This window comes from Hyperoodon ampullatus (genome assembly GCF_949752795.1).
Source record: "Hyperoodon ampullatus genome assembly, chromosome: 11".
NCBI lineage: Eukaryota > Metazoa > Chordata > Mammalia > Artiodactyla > Ziphiidae > Hyperoodon > Hyperoodon ampullatus.
In genome coordinates, this window is record NC_136924.1 from 10898132 (window position 1) to 10920655 (window position 22524).

Consider the following 22524-nt stretch of genomic DNA (forward strand, 5'->3'; position numbering starts at 1 on the left):
TCAATACACATAAATACATTACTGCAGATTTTGATATTTGCTATAAGATTTCAGGGTATTCTGTGAGAGAATAACAAGATAGTAGGATTTAAAGAGATCTCAGGGATGTGAAAGAGCAGTATAAAGAACAAGAACTACTTTGAAGTGTATTTTTTCCCCCTAGGCAATGTATTTTTCATATCTATCAGACCTATAGAGTTACATACAAAATCTCTCAATAGCTCTTCTACTACATTTTTTTTCTTTGGCCACATTACCTCTGGAATCATTCTTTTCCTACTTTACCTAAGATGTTGATGCAGGCTTTCTGATTGGGTGACATTAGATACTAACTCTTTTATTTTATTTAAAATAATTGTCTTCATGCATATCTATTTGGGCTAGGCATGAGTCACAGCTTCTTGCCTACAGTATGTGTTTCAATAGTTAGAAAAACCAGTAGTTCTCTTCTCTTTCATTGTGGTTCTCTGTTTTGTCCAGTGAGAGGAGAACTGAGAAAGTTAAGACGTATGAACCTCTTCTTGGTGTTTCTTCTTCTGCTCACTCTGTTCCTTCTATGGAACTCTTGTCAGTTTACAGAAAGTGAGGATTAACCTTTTCTTATACTTGTTAGAGCAAGACCTTGCAAACTGTAATGTGTATACAGATCACCTGGGGATTTGTTAAAATGTTGATTCTGATTCTTTAGGTCTGGTGATGAACTGCAGCGTACTGCATTTTTACAGTGCCCCCGGGTGATGCTGTTGGTGCTGGTTCATGGACTAATTTGAGCAGCAATGTTCTAAAGGACCCTGTAATCCTTTGACTACTATTCAAACAACTATTTCAAACATTTAATTTTTCTTTGAAGCATCAAATATACAGTATAAACATGAAAATATAAGTGAATGTGCCATGTAAGTGCTGAAGTGTTATAAAAACCATCTTGTAATGACTGTTTGCAAGGTGGTTTATTGTGGTATCTTCATTCACCACTGCTACTGACTCATGAACTCACCTTCTTACTTTGATTTTCTAATCTCTTAGCTTCACGTCTTTGTCAATATCTGCCACCTTTGTAAAGTCCTTCTGGAGTACACCTTTAGAAGAGAAAAATTTATTCTTTTGGAATTTCACCCAGTAATCAATTCATTTTGCTTATGTTACTCTCTCACTTTGAGCCTTCAGGACATGATTCAGGTCTGCCTCTTGTCCATACTTCTTTATTTATTGCCAGACAAACAGTGGTTTTCATTACTTGACTCTGAGATGGATGAGTGGGAGGATGGTTATAAAGGGATGGAAAAAGAAGTCCAACGGAATGTTAATCTTATCTCCATATTATTATCAGCTTCACAATTAGCTAGGTTGTATTGGTTAAAAATGAAATTAATATAAAATTTACTTGAGTGTAATTTAATAAAGTACTAACAATCCCTGTACCAAATAAGATCAGAGTTCTAATTTTATTTCTGCCATTTACTGGCTGTGTCACCTTGTACAAGGTGCTTGACCTTTCCCTTTCTGAGCCTCAGTTTTGTCTTCTATAAACTGGGAAGAGCAATACCTACTTTATAGGACTGTTGACTTTTTAAATACCGTATGTGAAGAATCTAGTCTTATACTCCTAACATATATGATAGTCACTGTCAAATGTGGATCTCAAACATCTGAAGAGAAAGGCAAATGGATTTTTGAGGGCTGCTTAATAACCTCTTTCATCAAATATGTTTTAACATTGAAAATGCTGGATCATCTACTATATGGAATAATATTCCAAAAGGATATGACTGAAGAGAAGTGATTATTGACAACTAACATAGTTTTCTTTTTCCTAGTTGAATACTTTAACTAATTCATTTTTCTTTTATTTTGGGCATTTTGCTACTAATTGTAACTTGCCTTAAATAGAAACCACAAAAAAAGGGTACTAGCTTAAGGATTTTTTGCTATGGCTTTATAACATGCCATGGATGATAACATTTTAGGGGCTGAATGTCTCACTTCATTCAAGGCAAATTGTAATTAACTGGTGTTGTGATGGCACATGACTTACTTGAAGTTATATTCTCATTCATTTAAGCCACTAATCATACCTCAGATTCAGTCTCTTTGCCGCTGATTTTTTGAACAATATTATTTCTCCAGGTTGAATAAATTTGAGATTGTGGCACTGAACATAAAGGAAAACAGTCATTGCTTTCGTTACTTTTGTAATTACAGTTTACCATAGATGACTGTCACTGCTTCAGTTGAACTCAAGAGTAACTGAAAGTGAACTCTATAAAAAATCTGTAGCTATTTTAGGTCATTTTATTTACCAAAACTGTCAAGGATTTGGGGGAATATAGACGATTAAGTGGAAAACTGATTTGTGATCTTTTATCAAAATATAATGAATGAGTCATAGGTTTTCTATAGATGGAGTAGTTCATTTTCAAGTCATGAGAGACCAAAAATATTAATCTTCCAAATATTTTTATATTATCCTTTGTAAGGGAACGAAACTATGAATGCTATAAATATTTTAGTTTTGCCATAGGGCTAAGACAGTTTATTCGTTTAGTTATTTAAGAAGAATTTAGCGACCATCCACTATGCCCCAGTTGCTCTTTTATCAGGCTGACCATGCAGTAATGAGCACCTGTGAGTACTAATTCTATTTGACCTTAATTTTTAGAGCATAAGGAGGTTCTATTTATGTAATTATTGTCATGCGTGTATGAAAATGATGAATGTAGAAGTTTATTTGATCTCATATGTTTGGAAAAAACTAGAGTGCAGTAGAGAATAAATTGCTATATCATAAGGAAAAAATTTTAATGTTTAATAAAAGGGAGGAGGAAGTACCATTAAATACCTCATATTCACGAGTAGACACCATCAACAAGGATACTGCAACAGCTGTCACTCCTGTACTGTAATTAAATTAGAGAGGTTGCCACATCATAACTAGAACTTAATTGTGCTTATATAGTTGATTGTAAGTAGCATATTATTAAATCAGGCAGGATAATATAAATTATAAGGTAGAGCAGCATTTGTTACTATAAAGCTGCAGCTGTAGGGTTTTCAGTTTTTAAGTGCTCAGTTCTAAATAGTGTGTTCAGTTTTTTAGTATAGAGCCAGTTTACCAGTTACAGAATTTATAGTATCTCTTTGTGGACATATTAAGTGGGCATTACATAGCAGTTATCCTGACACAAGTAGATTAATATTTTTCTTTCTGAAAAATTATAAAAAAGAAATTTGTTTCAAAAGTTGTTTTACACATTGAGAAATGCCTAAAATCATTATGAAACTAGAAACTTTTATTCACCCAAAGTTTTAAAAATAATCAGTTATTGCTTTTGCTACTTAAAGCAAGGAGTAGACTAATCCCTTCTATCTCCATGAACATATGGTCTTCCCATTTACTTACATAAATATGTAAATGTAAAACTTTAATGCACAGGAAATATTTCACATGAAGAGGAGTTATTGCACTTGAGAATTTTATACTTTTTCCAGGTTTTTTGAAGTAATAATGCTTTCAATTTCAATAAAACATTAAAAAAATTTCTTTTGAGTAAGATATACGCTAGTATGATATATACTATAAAGCTAATCATTTTAGAATTGTTATTCAGTACATGGGAAACCTGGCCTTAGGACTTGTGATGTGGCAGTATGAAAGTATTTTTACTATAAAGCAATTTAGCTTATGTAGTTATTTCAGTGCACGGACTCAATTATGGTGAAGAACCAACATATTATTACATTATTACTGTGCCAATTTTACTTAGGTGAGAGCTCTTGAGTTTAATAAGTGGAGTGCTTTTCAGTAATCTCAAAATATTTCTATCTGACATATTCTTGTAGAACTCTAAGTGTAGTCCTTAATATGCATACCATAAAGTTGAATACATTCTTTGATATTGAATTTTCTTTAGTTGAAAAGACTTAAAAAGAGAAAAGTGCCTTAGGAAAAAAGGAAGTATTGAGTCCACAGTAATATCTCAATAATAAGAAATATTGTAAATGTATGTTAAGAACTATTCATGATTTTTTATACCACAGATTCTATATGTGCTGGGTATATTACATTATTCACTAGTATGGAATGATTCATACCTTTATAATACAGAAGACATAATAGAATATTGTTTTTATTGCATGGTTCAATTATTATTGCATGCTTCTACTTATTACAGGTTCTATAATATCTCTTCTCAGTTAAACTTGCTTCTTTTTTGGAAGATAGCTAAGGTATTCTAGTTGAAGCATGGCAGGTTGGATATAAAATCTATCCCCTGACCTGTTGTGGCTTCTGGTACTATCCAGGTATCCCTAAGATACTGCCAAACACAGATCTTAAACATTTATATACTGCAATCCTGAAAATAATGCCAAGGGACATGAAAAACAAGGAAAATGAATTTGGTGAAAAACCAGGGAGTGAACTAATAAATTATTACATTATTATTGCTTCTATGCATATTAGTATTGAACTTGAATTGGTCATGAATGACTGCATTATTTTGTCTTTCTATGAGGGGAACAAAATTGGCAAAAAGGCCAGATAGCTTAAATGAAATTGAGTTGTTAATAAGTGTAGGTTTCAATATATAGCATTACTTTTTTTAGATGAAGTTTTTAAAACAATTTTGCAAGGCTAGTATACTTTATGTTCATTATAGTTAGATAATGTTTTGTGTTCCAATTTTCTTGAATTCTCTAGGTTACAACAGTAACATTTCAAGATTTGCCAGGTTGTAGTCTCTCCACACTGGCAGAGTGTACAAATCTTCAGTTTCTGTCTCTTCGGTGCTGTGGATTAACCTCTTTGCACAGCCTGAGTAACTGCAAAAAGTTAAAGTACATTGATGCACAGGTATGTCCTATGTTCTCAATATTTATTTTATAATAAAATATAAAGTGGAGTAAGGTGTAATTCAGGTGTACATTTTAAGAAATGACAATTTTGAAGAAGCATTTACTAAAGTAACCTGTAACTCAGGGTCTAAAAGATATCAAGGGCCAAAATTTGTGAGAACCATACAGGGAAGATGATTAGATGGTATGACCTTGAAATTATCTCTATTTGCAGATGATATAGTTATTGTTTTGTTACTTTTTGCTGCATAACAAATAACTACATTATTTAGTTAATTAAAAACAGCAACCACTTTATTTGCTCACAGTTCTGTGGGCTGTGAATTGAGTCCAGACTTATCTTGTCATTTCATCTGCTTCATACCGTGTTGCCTGGGTCTCTTATGTAATTTGCAGCTGGGGCTGGAATGTCCAAAATGCCTTCTTTTACATGTCTGGTGCCTTGGGAGTTTGGAATTTCTCTCTCTCTCTCTCTGTGCTTTCTTGGGAATCTTAAAAGGGTGAGCTTTCCAAAAAGACAAGCTTCAATATGAAGTGCTTATCAAGCATCTGCTGGCATCATGCTAGCTTGTGTTCTATTGGCTGAGCTTTCAGTTCATGTGGGAGGGGACTATGTGGATGTGTGAATATTGGGTTGTGAGGTTTATTGGAACTGCTTACAAAGTAACAATCTCCTGCAGTCTGGCCCCTGGCTCCTAATGAGTCACATCCTTCCCGCATGCAAAAGGCCTCATGTCCCAAAGACCCCAAAGTCTCATTAACTCATGGCATCAGACTCAAACTTGAGCACAGAATCTTCTCATCTAAATCAGATCCAAGTGGAGATGATCTGCTCAGAGAAAGTTCTTTCAACTCAGAGATCTATGAAGTTAAAGGAAAAGTTGTCTTCCCTCCCTCCCCCACACCCACATACAGTGGTGAGACAGGACTTGATTAATTGCAAGAGTTATTACCATTCAATATGGGAGAAAACAAGAAGCTCATGGCAGTCCCTGGTCCATAGCTAAGAAACTACCATCAGTTATTAATAAGGACTTGGTTCTGCTCCATGGGAATGGGTCTCTGTGACTGTTGGTTCTGCCCACTTGGCTTTTAACTCCATTCTCAAGACATACTTTCTTTTTTTTTTTCCCATTTATTTACTTATTTATTTATTTTTGGCTGTGTTGGTTCTTCGTTGCTGCGTGTGGGCTTTCTCTAGTTGCGGTGAGCAGGGGCTACTCTTCATTGTGGTGCATGGGCTTCTCATTGCAGTGGCTTCTCATTGTGGTGGAGCATGGGCTCTAGGTGCGTGGGCTTCAGTAGTTGCAACATACAGGCTCAGTAGTTGTGGCTCGCGGGCTCTAGAGCACAGGTTCAGTACTTGTGGTGCACGGGCTTAGTTGCTCTGTGGCATGTGGGATCTTCCCAGACCAGGGCTCAAACCCATGTCCCCTGCATTGGCAGGTGGATTCTTAACCACTGCACCACCAGGGAATCCCCAAAGGCATACTTTCTTTTCCATAAGAAGTGCCCTGTTCTGCAGCTGAGAATTTTTCTCAGTGTTTCTTTCTCGTAAAAGATTGGGGGGGTGGTGTGCTAGAGTTTTATTTTTATTTTAGATTATATTATTTTCAATTCAAACTGACTGTGCTTCTACCAATATGATTTTCTTTTCAAACTTTGTTTTTCCTATGCTTCTTATTAAGTTTACTCCATTAGACAAAGGCTATATTCATATTTTTGAGAAGGATGTTATAGGACTGCACCATTAAGATTCTTAGAAGCCCATTTAGCTTTCTGAAATCTTAAAAGAAGAGAATTGCTGTTGCATCCGTGACATATGATCTTGACATTGAGACCAATATTATGTATTGCAGAGATGTGTATATTTAATAAAAGTATAAATCTATACATGAGATATATACCTAATTCATGGTATTGGTATTCTTTGGAGGGAAAGATAGCAAAAGGGACTGAAGAAGGGAAATGGGGAGATTTCACATTTTTCCATGTTTGGTTTCTTTAAAATAAGTTTTTTAGCAGCTATGACCAAATGTTCACTCTTGTTCATATAGATAGTTTGAAATATTTTGTTATATGATCCTCTGTGTTTTCTATATTTTAAAAGATTATTAATAAATACAAAATCATTTATTTGGTTACTTAGTATTTTCATCTAGATAGTATAACACTCTACATAGTTATCTTAAAAGATAGGGGTTCAGATATTCATTTAAAGATCATATATCTCATCTTCCCTCTTTTTGCAAGTTTTAAATGTTTCATTAATAAGCCATTGAAATAAAACTAATTACATTTGTTCTTTGTTTTAGGAAAACAATATTGAGACTATCAACTGTGAAAATTTAGAAAATCTCTGTGTTGTTCTTCTTAATAAAAATCAACTGACTTCTTTTCATGGTTTGGATGGCTGCACTAATATCCAAAATCTTGAACTTTCACATAATAAAATCACTCGAATTGGTGAGAACAATGGAATTTATATATATTGACATTTATTTCTCATTATTATATTTTGTTTCATTTATTCTTTTTTGAGAATAGGCCACCATCACTAATTTGCTTATTTTATCCAAGCCATACTTAGTTAATCTTTTATCCAGATTTATGAAGGAAACAAAATTAGTTTTAATACATATAAAAGGAATATGCTCCCACCACTGGCAAATAGGTGGTTGTTAGTAGCTCCTTAAATTAGTATATTCACCTCCCTCTTCCTTTTCTTATAACCAACAGTGATCTGAACTCTACTGAAGAATATAATACCCTAGTTTGTTGCCATCATATTTTTATGGACCCTATGCTTTCTATACTTCTCAGCAACTGTCATAACTGTTTCCTGGTATGACACTACTCTCCTTACCTACATACATCACTTGTACTAACCTTTCCTTCTTTAGGTAAGGCTACCACATAAAAGAAAGAGTTTATCAGTTTGAATCTCCCTAATCATCTTTGTCCCTCCATCTGTCTGTCTGTATACCTATATATCAATAGCGTTTCCATCCTTATTCTTTGTAATCCATAAAATTCAGTGTTGAAAATGTCTTTTCTTATTTAAGACCAGCCCTTCTATTTTATGTAAATATACCTGTCATTCTCCCCTGGTACCTTCCTCCATCATTTATCACCTTTCTCATGTCAGATTCTTCCTATTGCCATCCATTGCCTCATCTCTCTTCCTCTTGTTGTCAAGTCTTGTGAAAGAGTGTTCTGTTCTTGCTCTCACTTCTTACTACCCAACTTCCCTCTTCTGCCCACTGAAATTCAGCTTCAACTCACTTCTATACATTTCCAGTGTGGTAAGTCTAAAATAAAAATCTCATGTTTTTTAATACCTGGCTTAAAATTCTGTTTGTTTGGTTTTTGTAAATTTAACTGTGAGATTCTCAAGGGACTTGATAAGGGCTTAAATGATGGTTAATCAATAATCAAGGACTGGCAGAAAATAATGAACTAGATAAAAACATTACTCTGGTATACTACTAATGGCTTAAATTATTGGACCGCCAGAAGGTACATTCTTTCCACCTTCTCCATCCTATGGTGGTTAGGAAATGTGATCTGGACTGAAATATCACGAAATGGGATGGGAGCAGGTGGAGGAGTAGAAGTAAGCCTGCTTTCTGTGTTTAGGCCTGGTTCTACCTAGGCCTTCTGGATATTAATTTAATTTGTTTGTCTATATAATATTTTGTTTTTTCTTTCATTTTTTTTTATTGTTGAACATTTCAAACATTTACAAACTGAATACATGGAGATTCCATATACTGTAGTCAACATTTGGTCCATCATTACTGTTTTGTTTTTTATTGTATTTTTTCTGTTTTAAAACGAATCCCCAAATCATAAAGTTTCATCCTTTCATACCTCAGGAGATGGTTTTTAATAATATGGTCCTTTCTTACTTAACTACAATGCATTGTGTTGCCTAATAAAATTAAGAGTGATTCCTTCTATCAACTGATAATCTATTATCCAAATTTCCTTATTTTCTTAAAACTATCAGGGTTTGTTTGAATCATAACACAAACAATGACCACATATTACATTTACATAGGTGTCTGAAGTCCTATCTAATTTGTAGTAGTCCTTCCACTTTTTTCCTCCATGCCATTGATTTCTTGCAAAACCTATGTTAATTGTCCTATACAGTGTCCCACATTTTGGGTTTGTCCATTAACTTCCTTTTAGTGTATTAAAATTGTTTCACTCTGCCTATAAATATTTCATGTCCTGTAAATGAAAGCTAGTGCAACAGGCTTGAGTTAATTAAAATTTAGTCTTTTTTGGCAGGAATTTTTCAGAGGGGTTGCTCTGTGCTTCGTATTGCCTTACGTCAGGAGTCATACAGTGATTATTTGCTTTTAATGACGCTACAGTTGCATGTTAGGTATGTGAGTGATAGCCTAAACATTCCATTATAAAGTTTCCCACAAACCTTTTATCTAATGCTTTCATCCATTGATTAATGTGGCCTGAATCAATTAATGCAGTGGGGGATACAAAAAATGAGTTTTCTAATTTGAACATTCCTTCCACATTTTAAAAACTGGAATCATTTATTTAATAACTATTTGGTTACCTTGGAATTATTCGTAGAGGAAAGACAGGAATAAATGCCTACCTTTATATTGATAGACTTTTACAGTAAGGTCATTTCTTTCAGTGGTGTCAAATGAATTTTCTTTGTTTCATTTATTTTGTTTTGCTTTTGCACTTTTCTCTCTCTCCCTGCTATTCTCTCTTTCTTAGTGGTCTTATGAACTCATAGAATTTTATAATATAGAATATTTCAGTCTCTTTTCTTATTATACTGCTTGATACTCAAATTGTCCAGTCCTGTGAATTTGATTGAAGATACCAAATATTGATATTTCCAAATTTACTTTCTGAACTTTATAGTTGTGTTACTTTCTCTTCCACTGTAGTCCTTGGTTGATACCAACACTAACATAACTATTTTCTATGGATTATAATAGCCATAAAATAGTTTCAAAACAACAATGCCAGTATTAGAAGCATTTTAGAAGTATTTAGAAGAAAACTTCTAAATTAATTTTGAGATTTTTTTTTTGCATTTCTTTTGGCCCTTACACTTTGTCCCCCAAAGTGATATGCTCACTTGAAGTATTTTATCTTTGTGATTATGTTATGAATTTGAAATATAATTAGTTCACTTTTCCCTTTGATTCAATTTTATTTTTGAGATGTAAGACAGATATATGTTTCTACAGACTATATTTAAGAAGACTCAAAGAGATTGTGCTTTCATCCTTTTTCATTTCATTGTTATCCGATCTACTTTTATATACAGATATTTATTTATATATGTGTATAATAATACATGTGTATCACATATGTGATATATGTGTGTTTGTAAATATATATACATATACATATATCTAAGAAATATATGTATATATGCTAATTCTTTCACAAAATATAGAATATTTTAAGTACTGTTCTTTATCTTGCTCTTTTTCATTTTACAACCTATATGGAGTTCATAGCATTCTTTTTCTATGGCTTGATAGTATTCAGTTGTGTGTATGCACTAGAGTTTATTCCACTGGTCCCTGGTTGATGGACAATGGATGGTTTACAATCTTCCACACTGCCATCATGACTAACCCGATACCTATGTCATTTCATACTTCATCAGATACATCTTTAGGTTAGTTTCCTGATATATATATATATATTTAGGGGGGGCAAAGGACATCTTTAATCTAGGAAGATAGTGCCCGACACACTTTATAGGGGTTGTACCACTTTGCACTCCTACCATTAATACATGTTAATGGCAGAGTTTTTTGTTTTTTGCTTTTTTTGCTTTTCTTCTGTTTATTATGTTGTTCTTTTCTATTTTTAAGTTAAATTTCTAATTTAATTATTTATCATTTTTCACTCTTGTTGACATAAGTACTTAAGTCTATAAATTTTACTCCTAGCACTGCTTATTCTGTAACTTCTGAATAAGGTATAGGTATTTTTGTCTGTTCTACAATTATATGATGTATTTTATCTTTTACCTAAAATTTTAAATTTGCATATGGAAAGGCCATTTTTGTTGTTATTTTTTCTAGTTTTATTGCATTATAGTCAGAGAATTATTTTTGTGCCATATCTGCTTTTTGAAACTTGTAGTTTTCTAATACATTGTTAATTTTAAGGAATGTTTCATGTGCACTTGAAAAAAGGTTGTTGTTTTTTGTTGGAATATAAAGTATATATTTTCGTCTTTAAGATCTACATTAGTGATCTTTTATTTTAGGTCTTAAATGTGTACTTGATTTACCTTGGACTGAAGGAGTTGAGCTAGATTGAATGTATCTGTTCTTTTTTTTTTTTTTAACATCTTTATTGGAGTATAATTGCTTTACAATGGTGTGTTAGTTTCTGCTTTATAACAAGGTGAATCAGTTATACATATACATATGTTCCCATATCTCTTCCCTCTTGTGTCTCCCTCCCTCCCACCCTCCCTATCCCACCCCTCTAGGTGGTCACAAAGCACCGAGCTGTGTATCTGTTCTTAATCAGCTGATTTCTTTGTGTACATCCTTTTGTTTCTGCGTTATGAATGTTGCTCCATGCTGTTATACAGATATTCTTTTTTTTGTTTGTTTGTTTTTTGTTTTTTGCAATACGTGGGCTTCTCACTGTTGTGGCCTCTCCCGTTGCGGAGCACAGGCTCCGGACGCGCAGGCCCAGCGGCCATGGCTCACGGGCCCAGCCGCTCCGTGGCATGTGGGATCTTCCCGAACTGGGGCACGAACCCGTGTCCCCTGCATTGGCAGGCGGACTCTCAACTACTGCGCCACCAGGGAAGCCCTATACAGATATTTTTAACTGTGTTATCTTTATTGTGAATTTTAGCCTTGAAAATTTTAAGTTCCATTCTTTGTCTCTTTAACGCTTTTGTGACTGAATTCTACCTTGTCTTACATGGTTTCATTTTGTTTGTATTTGCCTAATCTAAAAAAACTTTTTAACATTTCTGAATCACTTTGTTTTAGGTATGTACTTGTATACAGCATGGATTTGGGTTTTATTTTTTGATCCAAGCTTAAATGTTTTTCTCTCATATAGACCATGGCCATTTGCATTTGTTAATTTAATTCATATACTTGGTCTCAGTACTGTCATCCCACTCAGGATGATGCTCTCTCTTTCTGGAGGGAGGCCTTGTTGGTAATAAATGGGTTCTTCCACCCCTGGGGCACCTCCAGTTTTTACTTATCCATTCAATATCCATAGGATTTCCTCTGTACGAGTGTCGATTCAGCCTGGATTGTGTTGATCCTGGATACTTATTACCCCACTTAGAAAGAAATTTAGCTTGTGATTTCTTTTTCTCCCATTTGCAATGGAAAGATAGGTTGTGGGTATTTTGATTTCTTTGTTGCACTTTATGAATTTTTGGAGGAGGTTTGGGGAGAATTGGATCTAATCAGTCACCATCAACTCCCTTTTTTAAAAATATAAATTATTTATTTATGGCTGTGTTGGGTCTTCGTTGCTGTGCGCGGGCTTTCTCTAGTTGCGGTGAGCGGGGGCTACTCTTTGTTGCAGGTGCACGGGTTTCTCTTTCCGGTGGCTTCTCTTGTTGTGGAGCATGGGCTCTAGGCACGCGGGCTTCAGTAACTGTGGCACGCGGGCTCAGTAGTTGTGTCTTGCAGGCTCTAGAGCACAGGCTCAGTAGTTGGGGTGCACAGGCTTAGTTGCTCTGCGGCATGTGGGATCTTCCTGGACCAGGACTCGAACCCGTGTCCCCTGCACTGGCAGGTGGATTCTTAACCACTGCACCACCAGGGAAGTCCCCATTTTTTGTTTTTTAATTTGGGAAAAATATCGTGGTTTTCACAAAGCAAGCTTTTGTTTTGCAAACATTTCAAGGCATAATTTCTAAAATGTAATGCATAATGTTCTTTAATATGTTTATTTGTCTATGTGTCTCTGCTGCTTTGGGACCACTCATGACTTCTCCCATATGGAAATACTGATACTTTTGAAACAAATTATTTATTGTAAAATTTTAATTTAAAATACATACAGAAATAATTTTGTTGTTGTTGGAATAAAAGCAAGTGCACTGATAATGTATGTTACTTTATTGGTACTCACTGAAGCAAGCTTGAAAAAAAAGAAAAAGGCTGTTTGTAAGAAGAAATGCTTGAACTGCCATTCACTTCATTTTCATTGCCAACAGTGCTGTATGGGATTTTTTGTAGTCAGTGGATTTCCTGGGATAGGATATCTGCAAGACTTATGTGAAAACTGCCATGTTATTAATTGATGTACCTGAGGTATCTCTATGTAGTACACTTTCGGCAAACAAGGTAAAAGACATCTTTGCTGTCTGTTGGGTACAATGAAAACACTGTATTTATTGAGTGTGAGAAGAGTATACATGGGAAAGTAGATTTTCTGAAGACCAGTTGGAGTCTGCTTTTCATCTTCAAGAACTGCTTACAGAGATTCTGGTTGAGTTAAGTGAAAAGCATAGATTTTGTCTTTCAATGATATATTGATGCTAAGAACTCTTATGAAGGGGCACAAAGATACATTTGTGTTTATAAGTTAATAAGTCACTATTCCATGCTATAATATTTCTTAAGGAGGTGAAATAAAATTGGAAGCAATACCAAATATTCTACATTGGTAGTTTCGAGTTTAATTTGTTCCTAATTCTAACTAAGCTATATTATTGCAGTAGTTAATTCGCAATGTTAACTCTAATTACTCTTTTTATTAGAAAACATTAGTGTACATTTTTTACTTTCTTTGCATTTAGTGACTGAAAATAGCAACTCTATCACTCTCTTTAAGGCACTTTATTTGAAATAATTTATGCTGAATGTTTTCCATTCTAATTAAACTGGTTAATTGTAGAAATAGAAACACAATGTGAAATATACTCTTTTAAAGTAATAGTTTAAAATTTAGTTCTTTAAATTGAAAGTTACAAAGTTAGTTCTTTAATGTTTAAACATATTGTGTGCTGTGACTATAGAAAGAAATGGTCTTAATTATTATTATTAATCATAACTGAAATATTAATTTAAAATATAATTCAAAATGATATCCTTAAGATGTATTACATATTGAGGTACAGATTATTTTCTGCTCAAATGTAGCAAAAAATAAACTATTATATTGGGCATATATGGTCATATAAATTTTGTAGTCATTTAAAGAATACTTTGTACGTTTTTATATTATTTTCTATAATTGGTTCTATTTTGGCAGCAAGTTTTTGACTATAGAGTATTTTTACTTGACCTGGCATGTTCTTGCATGTTTTGAACACACAAGATAATTGCTTTAAGCTCTTTAAATTCACTTCAGGTTGATGATTTTAAAGATGGATTTAGGGCCTCCCTGGTGGCGCAGTGGTTGAGAGTCCGCCTGCCGATGCAGGGGATACGGGTTCGTGCCCCGGTCTGGGAGGATCCCATATACCGCAGAGCGGCTGGGCCCGTGAGCCATGGCCGCTGAGCCTGCGTGTCCGGAGCCTGTGCTCCGCAATGGGAGAGGCCACAACAGTGAGAGGCCCGCGTACCACAAAAAAAAAAAAAAAAAAAAAAAAAAGATGGATTTATTTTAATTGGAAAAGAGATTTTATTATAATTTTTAATTTTAAATTTTTAATGTTTTTTTCCTGAAGTTACACGAATCTTTATCTTTTATAACTCACTTTTATTTGGGTGGATTTCAGTTTAAATTTTAGGGTTTGTTATCTTCATTATATTTCTTGCTTTCTTTTGCCTGAAATTTCCCATGAGTAAATTTCAGGCAAAATTGGTAAGACATTTTTTTTTATAAGTAATGTGGAGAAAACTTTTCTTAAATGAATGTTGCCACAGTGTTCATTAAAATTTATAAACTTTACCTATGAGGAATATTTCATATTTTGAGTTAGTATTTTTGATTTAGTTTTTTAATGAATAGTCAAAACAAATGAAAAATAGGTGATTCATAAGATATAATCTAGTTTTCTTTTTTCCTCCCAAAATATATTGAATTTTATTGACTTTTTAGCAGAAACATTTTAAAACTAAACTAAATTTTAAAATCCATTCTGCATGACCAAAGTGTTTATAGAAAAAATACAACTTATGTATAATAAATATAGTAATAGATAACTTTTTTTTTTACCACCAGGCATTTCATGTGCTTTATACATATTAACTCATTTGATTTTCACATAAGTGTTATTAGTTAGGTACTATTTAATCTTTTTATTTTTCCAGATAAGAAAGCTGAAACATAGAAAGTTTAAGTAAGTTGTCTAAAATCACACCGTTAGTTAATGATAGAGCCAGGATTTGAAACTCAGCAGTCTGTCCTGGTACCAAATTTTTTAGTCGATTCATTCTATTGCCTCTCTCATAAATACGTATTTAATATTTAAGATTATTACTGTTTTGTTACACCATATTACAAAGTCTTTATGCTGAAAAATATATAATGATTTTAAGGTTTATTCATTAATAAATTTATTAGTGAACCAACTTATTGAGCATCTACTATGTGGAAGCACTTTTCCAGGCACTAGAACACAGCACTGGAATATTGCTGAGGATGCAGCAATAAACAAAATAAACGACTATCCTGACTTTCACTGAGATTATCCTACTGATAGTTATAGAGAGAAAGAGGAAAAGAGTAAATTGCCATGTTTCCTTTATTGACTATTGGGTAAAAATGAAAATAAGTATGATGTTAATGTCTTTAATGCCAGCAATTTATAAATCATTAATTTATAAATTTCAGGTAATACAGCCCTAGAAAATATTATTGTAAATAGTTAGAGATACTAGGAGATTTTTTTTCTACTGCTTTATTTTCAGATAATACTGCTTTCTGGAAAAGTGAAACTAGTATTCTAAGTAAGAAAGATATTGAATAATTCAACATTTTCACATAGGCTTGATTACTATGTCATGGCTCATAGGGGAAATGTGCCTGGATTAATTCTTGCTGCCAAATGTTGTCATTGGAACATTAGAAAAAATAATGAAGTAAAATAAGATAAAGCTGTAGATATTTTGCTTGTAAAAATGTTTTTCATTATATGCTTAGTGAATTCTTTGGATTCCACTAGATGGTGCTAGCTTACTCTTTAGTTTTGAAATGCAACACAATGCCTAGAACAAAGCTGAAAGGGATTTTGCAGATCTGCTAGTCTAGGCTTCTTAGTTTACAGATGGAAAAACAGACCCACATAGTTTTCGTCTAACTCCTGGCAGAGGTGGGGCTAGAATCCACATTTCCTGATTCCTGTTTCAGTATTCTTTTTTCCGTACAACCTGTATGATCCTGAAGGGCTTTTGCATTGAAATTGAAAATCTCAAGTGTAACTCAGCATATTTGTACGTAACTGTCGAACATAGCAATCATTGAGCAGCTAAAGGAGGTAGACCTTTACCAAACACTTTTTTAGTGAAAACCTCCAGCCTAATTCAACATCTTTAGTATTGCTGTTCCTTACAGGAGAGTTTTTTCCCCCTGTGGCAGGAATGTTTTATTAGACCATTGGCTCATTTCTGTGGGAAGAATTCTTTGAAATAGATATTTGTAGCAAGTATAGCCAAATGCTAATTTTGCCATGGGCAATGGCCTTTTGAGGGATAAACATAGTTGGCTTCAATTTTATTTGTGGGACCTAGGAAACTTTTAAAGGGCTAATAAAGAATATATTGGAGCAGTAAACTCAAGAATATTTAAGCAATCCTTTATATTTATTATATTTAAGCCCTTTGAAAGAGACTCTTGAATATTTTTGTGGTTATTATTTGTTTTGTTTTAGATGGGTAGTAGAAGAAATAACAACTTTTACAGGGAGAGAATTATTTTCTTAGAGATGTTGAGGAAGTAATGATGTTCTAACGTAAGTCTTGCTGTAAGTCTGTTTTGCTCAGTTCTCATCCTTTATTTGACAGCGAAGAATTTCTAAGATTAAAAGAAGAAGGGGGGGAATTTATTCTAACTTCCTTCCCACCTAGATTCCTCCTTTTGATCCAGTGCACTGACTGGATCAAATTACTGTTTAATCAGTTGTGTATAGACTTTTCTGAGTATGTATTAATATCCTATTCCTTCTTCAAGGTTTAGCTCAAACATATCTCTTTGAAGCCTTATTTGGTCACCACAGTTACAGTTTTTTTTTTGTTTGTTTGTTTGTTTGTTTTCAGTTACAGTTTTTTAACTCCTTGTTTTTATTGAGGATAATTTTTAGGAAACAATAACTATCATTTTTAGTACCCAACACGTGAAAGTGTTGTAAATGCTACTTTAAAATATTATTTTTAATCCTCCCAATAATGTGAAATCACCCCCACTCCACAAAAAAGGAACAAAGGATCAGTGTAGTTAAGTAACTTGCTTATAGTCATATAGCTAGTTTTCAAATAGGCATGTGTTACTGAAATTCAGGACTGCCTGCCTCAGAGCCTATTCATTATTGATTATTCAATACTGCCTGTTGATTAAGTGGAGTACTTGTCATGTTAGCAGAGTCCTGGAGAAAATGTTATATACATGACACCCATGGTGTTTGTAGATTGTAGATCTTCATTCTCATAGCTTTTTTAAATTTATTTTTTTGATTTAAATATTTTTGAGGCCATGATATTTGGTGCACACAAATTTATAACTGTTATATGTTTCTTTTAAATTGACCAATTTTATCATTATTAAATGTCCCTTTTCAACTGTATTAAAAGTTTCCTGCCTTAGTCTTCTGTGTCTGACATAATCAAACCAGTTTTTTTTTTGACTCAGGGCCTTTCTAACACTCTTAAAAGTTATTGCGGACCTCCTTCAGACAGCTTTCATTTATGTGGGTTATATCTATCAATATTTACTGCATTAGGAAAAAACAAAATTTTTGTATTAATTCAAAGTTTAAGACAATAAAGCCTTTGCATTCCTAACAGTTTTAGAATAATAAATGTATTTTTTAAACAAAAAGATACAGTGAGAAAAGGGTCATTGTTACACATATTTGCAAATCTCTTTAATGTCTAGCTTAACACAAGACAGCTGGATTTCCGTATTTCCTTCTGCGTTCAATTTACTACAGTATCACACCTCATATAGTTCTCTGGATAACTCCACCCTACACTCTTGAGCAAATGGGAGTGGAAAAGGCAAATAACCTCTTAGAATTATTATGAAAGTAGTTTTGACTCCATGGAAGCTTTAAAGGTATCTCAGGATGGGGACACTGGCCCACACTTTGAGAATTACTGTTTTAATATTTACATAATACATCTTTTTCTGTCCTTTTACTTACAATATTTCTACAAGTTCTATTTTTGGAATTTTTGTAATGTAACATAAAAATTTGTTGTTTTTGTTCTTGTTTTATCTAGGCTGCCTGACAAATTCAAGCTTTGATTTGTAACCTTTAGTCCCTAATAATTAAGTGTAATCAATAAAGTTCAATTATTGATATATTTGAGTTTAAAATTACTCTCTTACTATCTGATTCTATTTGTTCTTGTTCTTTTTTTTTTTTTTATCTTGCCTTCTTTTGCTTTGGTTGAGATTTTAAATTATTCCATTTTTCTTTTCTATCATATTACCATTTTTATATTATTTTACTATCCTTTTGGTTTACTATAGATATTACATCATGCCTTCTATATTTACCAAATCTAAGTTTATTTAGCACTTTTCTCTCTTTTTTCTCTTTTTTTTTTAAACATCTTTATTGGAGTATAATTGTTTTACAATGTTGTGTTAGTTTCTGCTGCACAACAACGTGAATCAGCTATATGTATATATATATCCCTATATCCCCTCCCACTTGTGTCTCCCTCCCACCCCTCTAGGTGGTCACAAAGCACCGAGCTGATCTCCCTGTGCTATGCAGCTGCTTCCCACTAGCTAGCTATTTTACATTTGGTAATGTATATATGTCCATGCCACTTTCTCACTTCATCCCAGCTTACACTTCCCCCTCCCCGTGTGCTCAAGTCCATTCTCTACTCCTGCGTCTTTATTCCCATCCTGCCCCTACGTTTATCAGAACCATTTTTTTTTAGATTCCATGCATATGTGTTAGCATATGTTATTTGTTTTTCTCTTTCTGACTGACGTCACTCTGTATGACAGACTCTAGGTCCATCCACCTCACTACAAACAACTCAATTTCATTTCTTTTTATGGCTGAGTAATATTCCATTGTATACATGTGCCACATCTTTATCCGTTCATCTGTCGATGGACACTTAGGTTGCTTCCATGTCTGGCTATTGTAAATAGTGCTGCAATGAACATTGTGGTACATGGCTCTTTTTGAATTATGGTTTTCTCAGGGTATATGCCCAGTAGTGGGATTGCTGGGTCACCTGGTAGTTTTGTTTTTAGTTTTTTAAGGAACCTCCATACTGTTCCCCATAGTGGCTGTATCAATTTACATTCCCACCAACAGTAGCACTTTCTCCTCTTTTCCAAGGCAATTCTAGGGTCTTAGAAAGCTTAAACTTTATTTACTCCATCCCAACTTAATGTGCTATTGTTGTTGAGTATTTTAACTCTGCATGTGTATATATGTATCTATATGTGTGTTTCAAATGCCTTAAGACATTATTATTTTATAAAGACAATATCATTTGGATTGATCCATTTTTTAAACCTTTCCATTGATCTTTATTCTACGTTTAATCTGTGATATTCCTTTCACCTGAAGAATATGCATACACACACACACATATCTCTGTTTATGTATTTTGAGATATATACTTACCATTTGGCATACATTTTCTGCATTGTGAATGGATTTTATTTTATTATAGCTTTCCTTGCCTAGGGTGATGTGCAACAACCTAATGGTTGATCCTTAGAAGAAAATTTCTTTTTCCCCTTTTAAGATATATATTTTTTGGCCATTGTTTTCATCAGTTTACTCTGATGTTTCTACTGTGGTTACCTTAGTATTCACCCTGCTTGAATTCATTTTACCTCTTAAATCAGTGGCTTGGCATCTTTATTCAGTGTTGAAAAATTCTGAGCTACGTACTTACCTATAGATCTAGATCCAGATATATATTCCCACTATATTCTATAATCCCCTTATGCTTTTATAATTCTCTTACATTTCTTTTGCATCTCTATGCATCATTTTGGATGTTTTCTTGTGACTCAAATTATGGTTCACTAATTCTCCCTTCAGCTGTGTCTAATATAATGTCCAATCCATTCATGAAAGTCTTGTTTGTAGTTGTAGATTTTCAAGTTTAGAACTTTTATTTGCTTCTTTTATTTAGTGTTCAATTCACATTTTTATAGTATCTAATATGTAAGTTTCCAATTTTAATATGTTCAACAAAGTTTTGTTAATTTCTGTGTCTGGTAACTTCATTATCTGGATACCCTGTGGATAGTTTCTATTATCTGTTCTCTTGATTTTTGTTCACATGATGTTATTTCCTTGCTTAGTTTTTTGTCATTTTACAGTCAGAAAATACTAAGAAAAACAAAACTATAGAATCAGTTTGAGGCTATGATGTTATTATTTTCCTCCAGAGGTCTTTATTGTTTAAAACTGCAAGCATTAGTGATCTATGTGCAGCTAAATCCATGTTTTGCTATTGATATTATTTAAAGCTTGGCTTCAGTACCTTGGGAGCTATTCCATATTTGGATTAATGTGTAGCACATAGAGGTCCAACCAAAAGTAAGGTAGGGATTTGTTAGGCCTCTTTTGCTGAGAGCTCTGGAGCCCAAATTTTGACCCCCTGATGCCGCAAGCTTTCCTTTCTCAGAATTAATAGATATCCTGAATAATGTGTTCACCTCATTTCTTCTGGAACTTAATCCTCTTATTCTATAATACCATTTTAGTTCTTAAATGCCTTCAGCAGCTATGTTTATATTTGTTTTCTCATTACCTAGTCCGTCTTTACTGTAAACAGAAAGCCTTTGCTACATTTTCTATTTTCCCCTTCTCTTGTCTTCTTTTGACTTATTTGGTATTTTCCCCCTCATTTTCTCTTTTGTCTCAATCTTTTGATAGTTATATAGTTTATTTAGTGGTCACCGTAGAAATTATAAAATATACTCAATTTATCTCAAGTTAATTGATATCTTTACCTCAAATTTCCTGACTTATATGTGTTTGTTTTTCAGGATTTTAAATGTATATTATTATTATTATTATTATTATTATTATTATTATTTGGTACGCAGGCCTCTCACTGTTGTGGCCTCTCCCGTTGCAGAGCACAGGCTCCAGATGCACAGGTTCAGCAGCCATGGCTCACGGGCCTAGCCACTCCATGGCATGTGGGATCTTCCCGGACCGGGACACGAACCCATGTCCCCTGCATCGGCAGGCGGACTCTCAACAACTGTGCCACCAGGGAAGCCCTTAAATATATTTTTATTTAACTCTTCAAGCTATACATTATGGTTATTTTATACAGTCAAAGTTTGATCATATTTGCCCATATTTATTGCTTTTATGCCTGTTAGCCTTTTCATTTAAGATCTTGGATCTCTTTTCTTCTTCCTGATATAGATCCTTTAAAATTTCATCTAGTAAAAGAACTAGTCTATGGAAGATAATTTTTCTGTAAATGTGCTTACTTAACATTCATTGTTAAATCATAATTTAACTGGGTGTATTTTTATAAATTGAAGTTTATTTTCTTTCAGTAATTCGTAAATATCATTCCGTTACTTTTTTACTTTCACTGTTGCTTTAAGAAGTCATCTGTGTTAAATTTTGGAAACTTTGAGGGTATTTTCTATGTCTTTTCAAGTATTTTTTTTCTTGTTATTCCTGTTATGAATTTTTATTCTGATGTGTCTAAGCATGGATTTCTTTTTAATTCATCCTCTTGGGGTCTGATGCAATTATTGAATATGTGATTTTCACTTTAAAATTTTATCTGTTAGCCATTATCTCTTCAAAAAGTTTTTTTCTTCCTCATTTTGTTGAAACGCTACACATATATTAGATTTTCTGACTCTTGCCTCCATATTTCCTATATTCTATCTTTCTGTCTTTTTTGCTGCCTCTAGTTACTTTCTATATACCTATATTCCAGTGAAAAATTCTGACTTGCTGTTAATCCTGGTCATTGAGTTTTTAATTTGAATTAATTCTGATTTTCACATGGGTCTGGTTTTGCTGGGATTTGTTATTTCTGCTAACTCTTACTTATGGCATCTTATTTCTTTGTGTTTTTCATGTGATTTTTTTGTCACCTGTTTACTTCCCTTGGAATTTAAGCTTTGTGATTATTCCTAGTTATGAGATTAAATTTTGTTCTTTAGAGATTTTTCAGATGCAGAAGGAAAAAAACAATCTAGAATGATTTGTGCTACATTTTTGGTGGAAGTTTTCTGATTACCATGAAAATGAATTTGAGCCATAAACCTATGGGAGAGTCAGCTTGTATTTATTATTTTAAAGGAGGATTTTTTTCCCCTCTTACTGAGATTGAGATAGGTAGTTTAATTTCCTGTCTTCAGTTGGGTGTAGCTGATTGGGGTCCAGGTTTACTTGGAATTGTCTGTCATACTTGCCTCCTATTGGTGAATTTTAAGTTTTGTTTCCTCAAACTGTGAGGGTATAGAAATTGATCTTCATATTCACCAGATTTAACAAGTTTTCTCGCACTGAAAACTGGCTTTACTGTTCTG

The 22524-nt window shown here is 33.5% G+C and overlaps 1 protein-coding gene across 1 annotated transcript in view; it reads left to right on the top strand.

Annotated features, from left to right (window-relative positions):
- Positions 1 to 22524, top strand: part of LRRIQ1 (leucine rich repeats and IQ motif containing 1) — a gene marked incomplete at its 3' end in the record, with an annotated part of 287926 nt that overhangs the window by 126312 nt on the left and 139090 nt on the right. Inside the window, exons 13-14 of the mRNA XM_079714084.1 lie at positions 4700 to 4852; positions 7170 to 7320. Of these exons, the coding sequence (XP_079570210.1) occupies positions 4700 to 4852; positions 7170 to 7320 (304 nt within the window). The remainder of the gene's footprint in view (positions 1 to 4699; positions 4853 to 7169; positions 7321 to 22524) is intronic.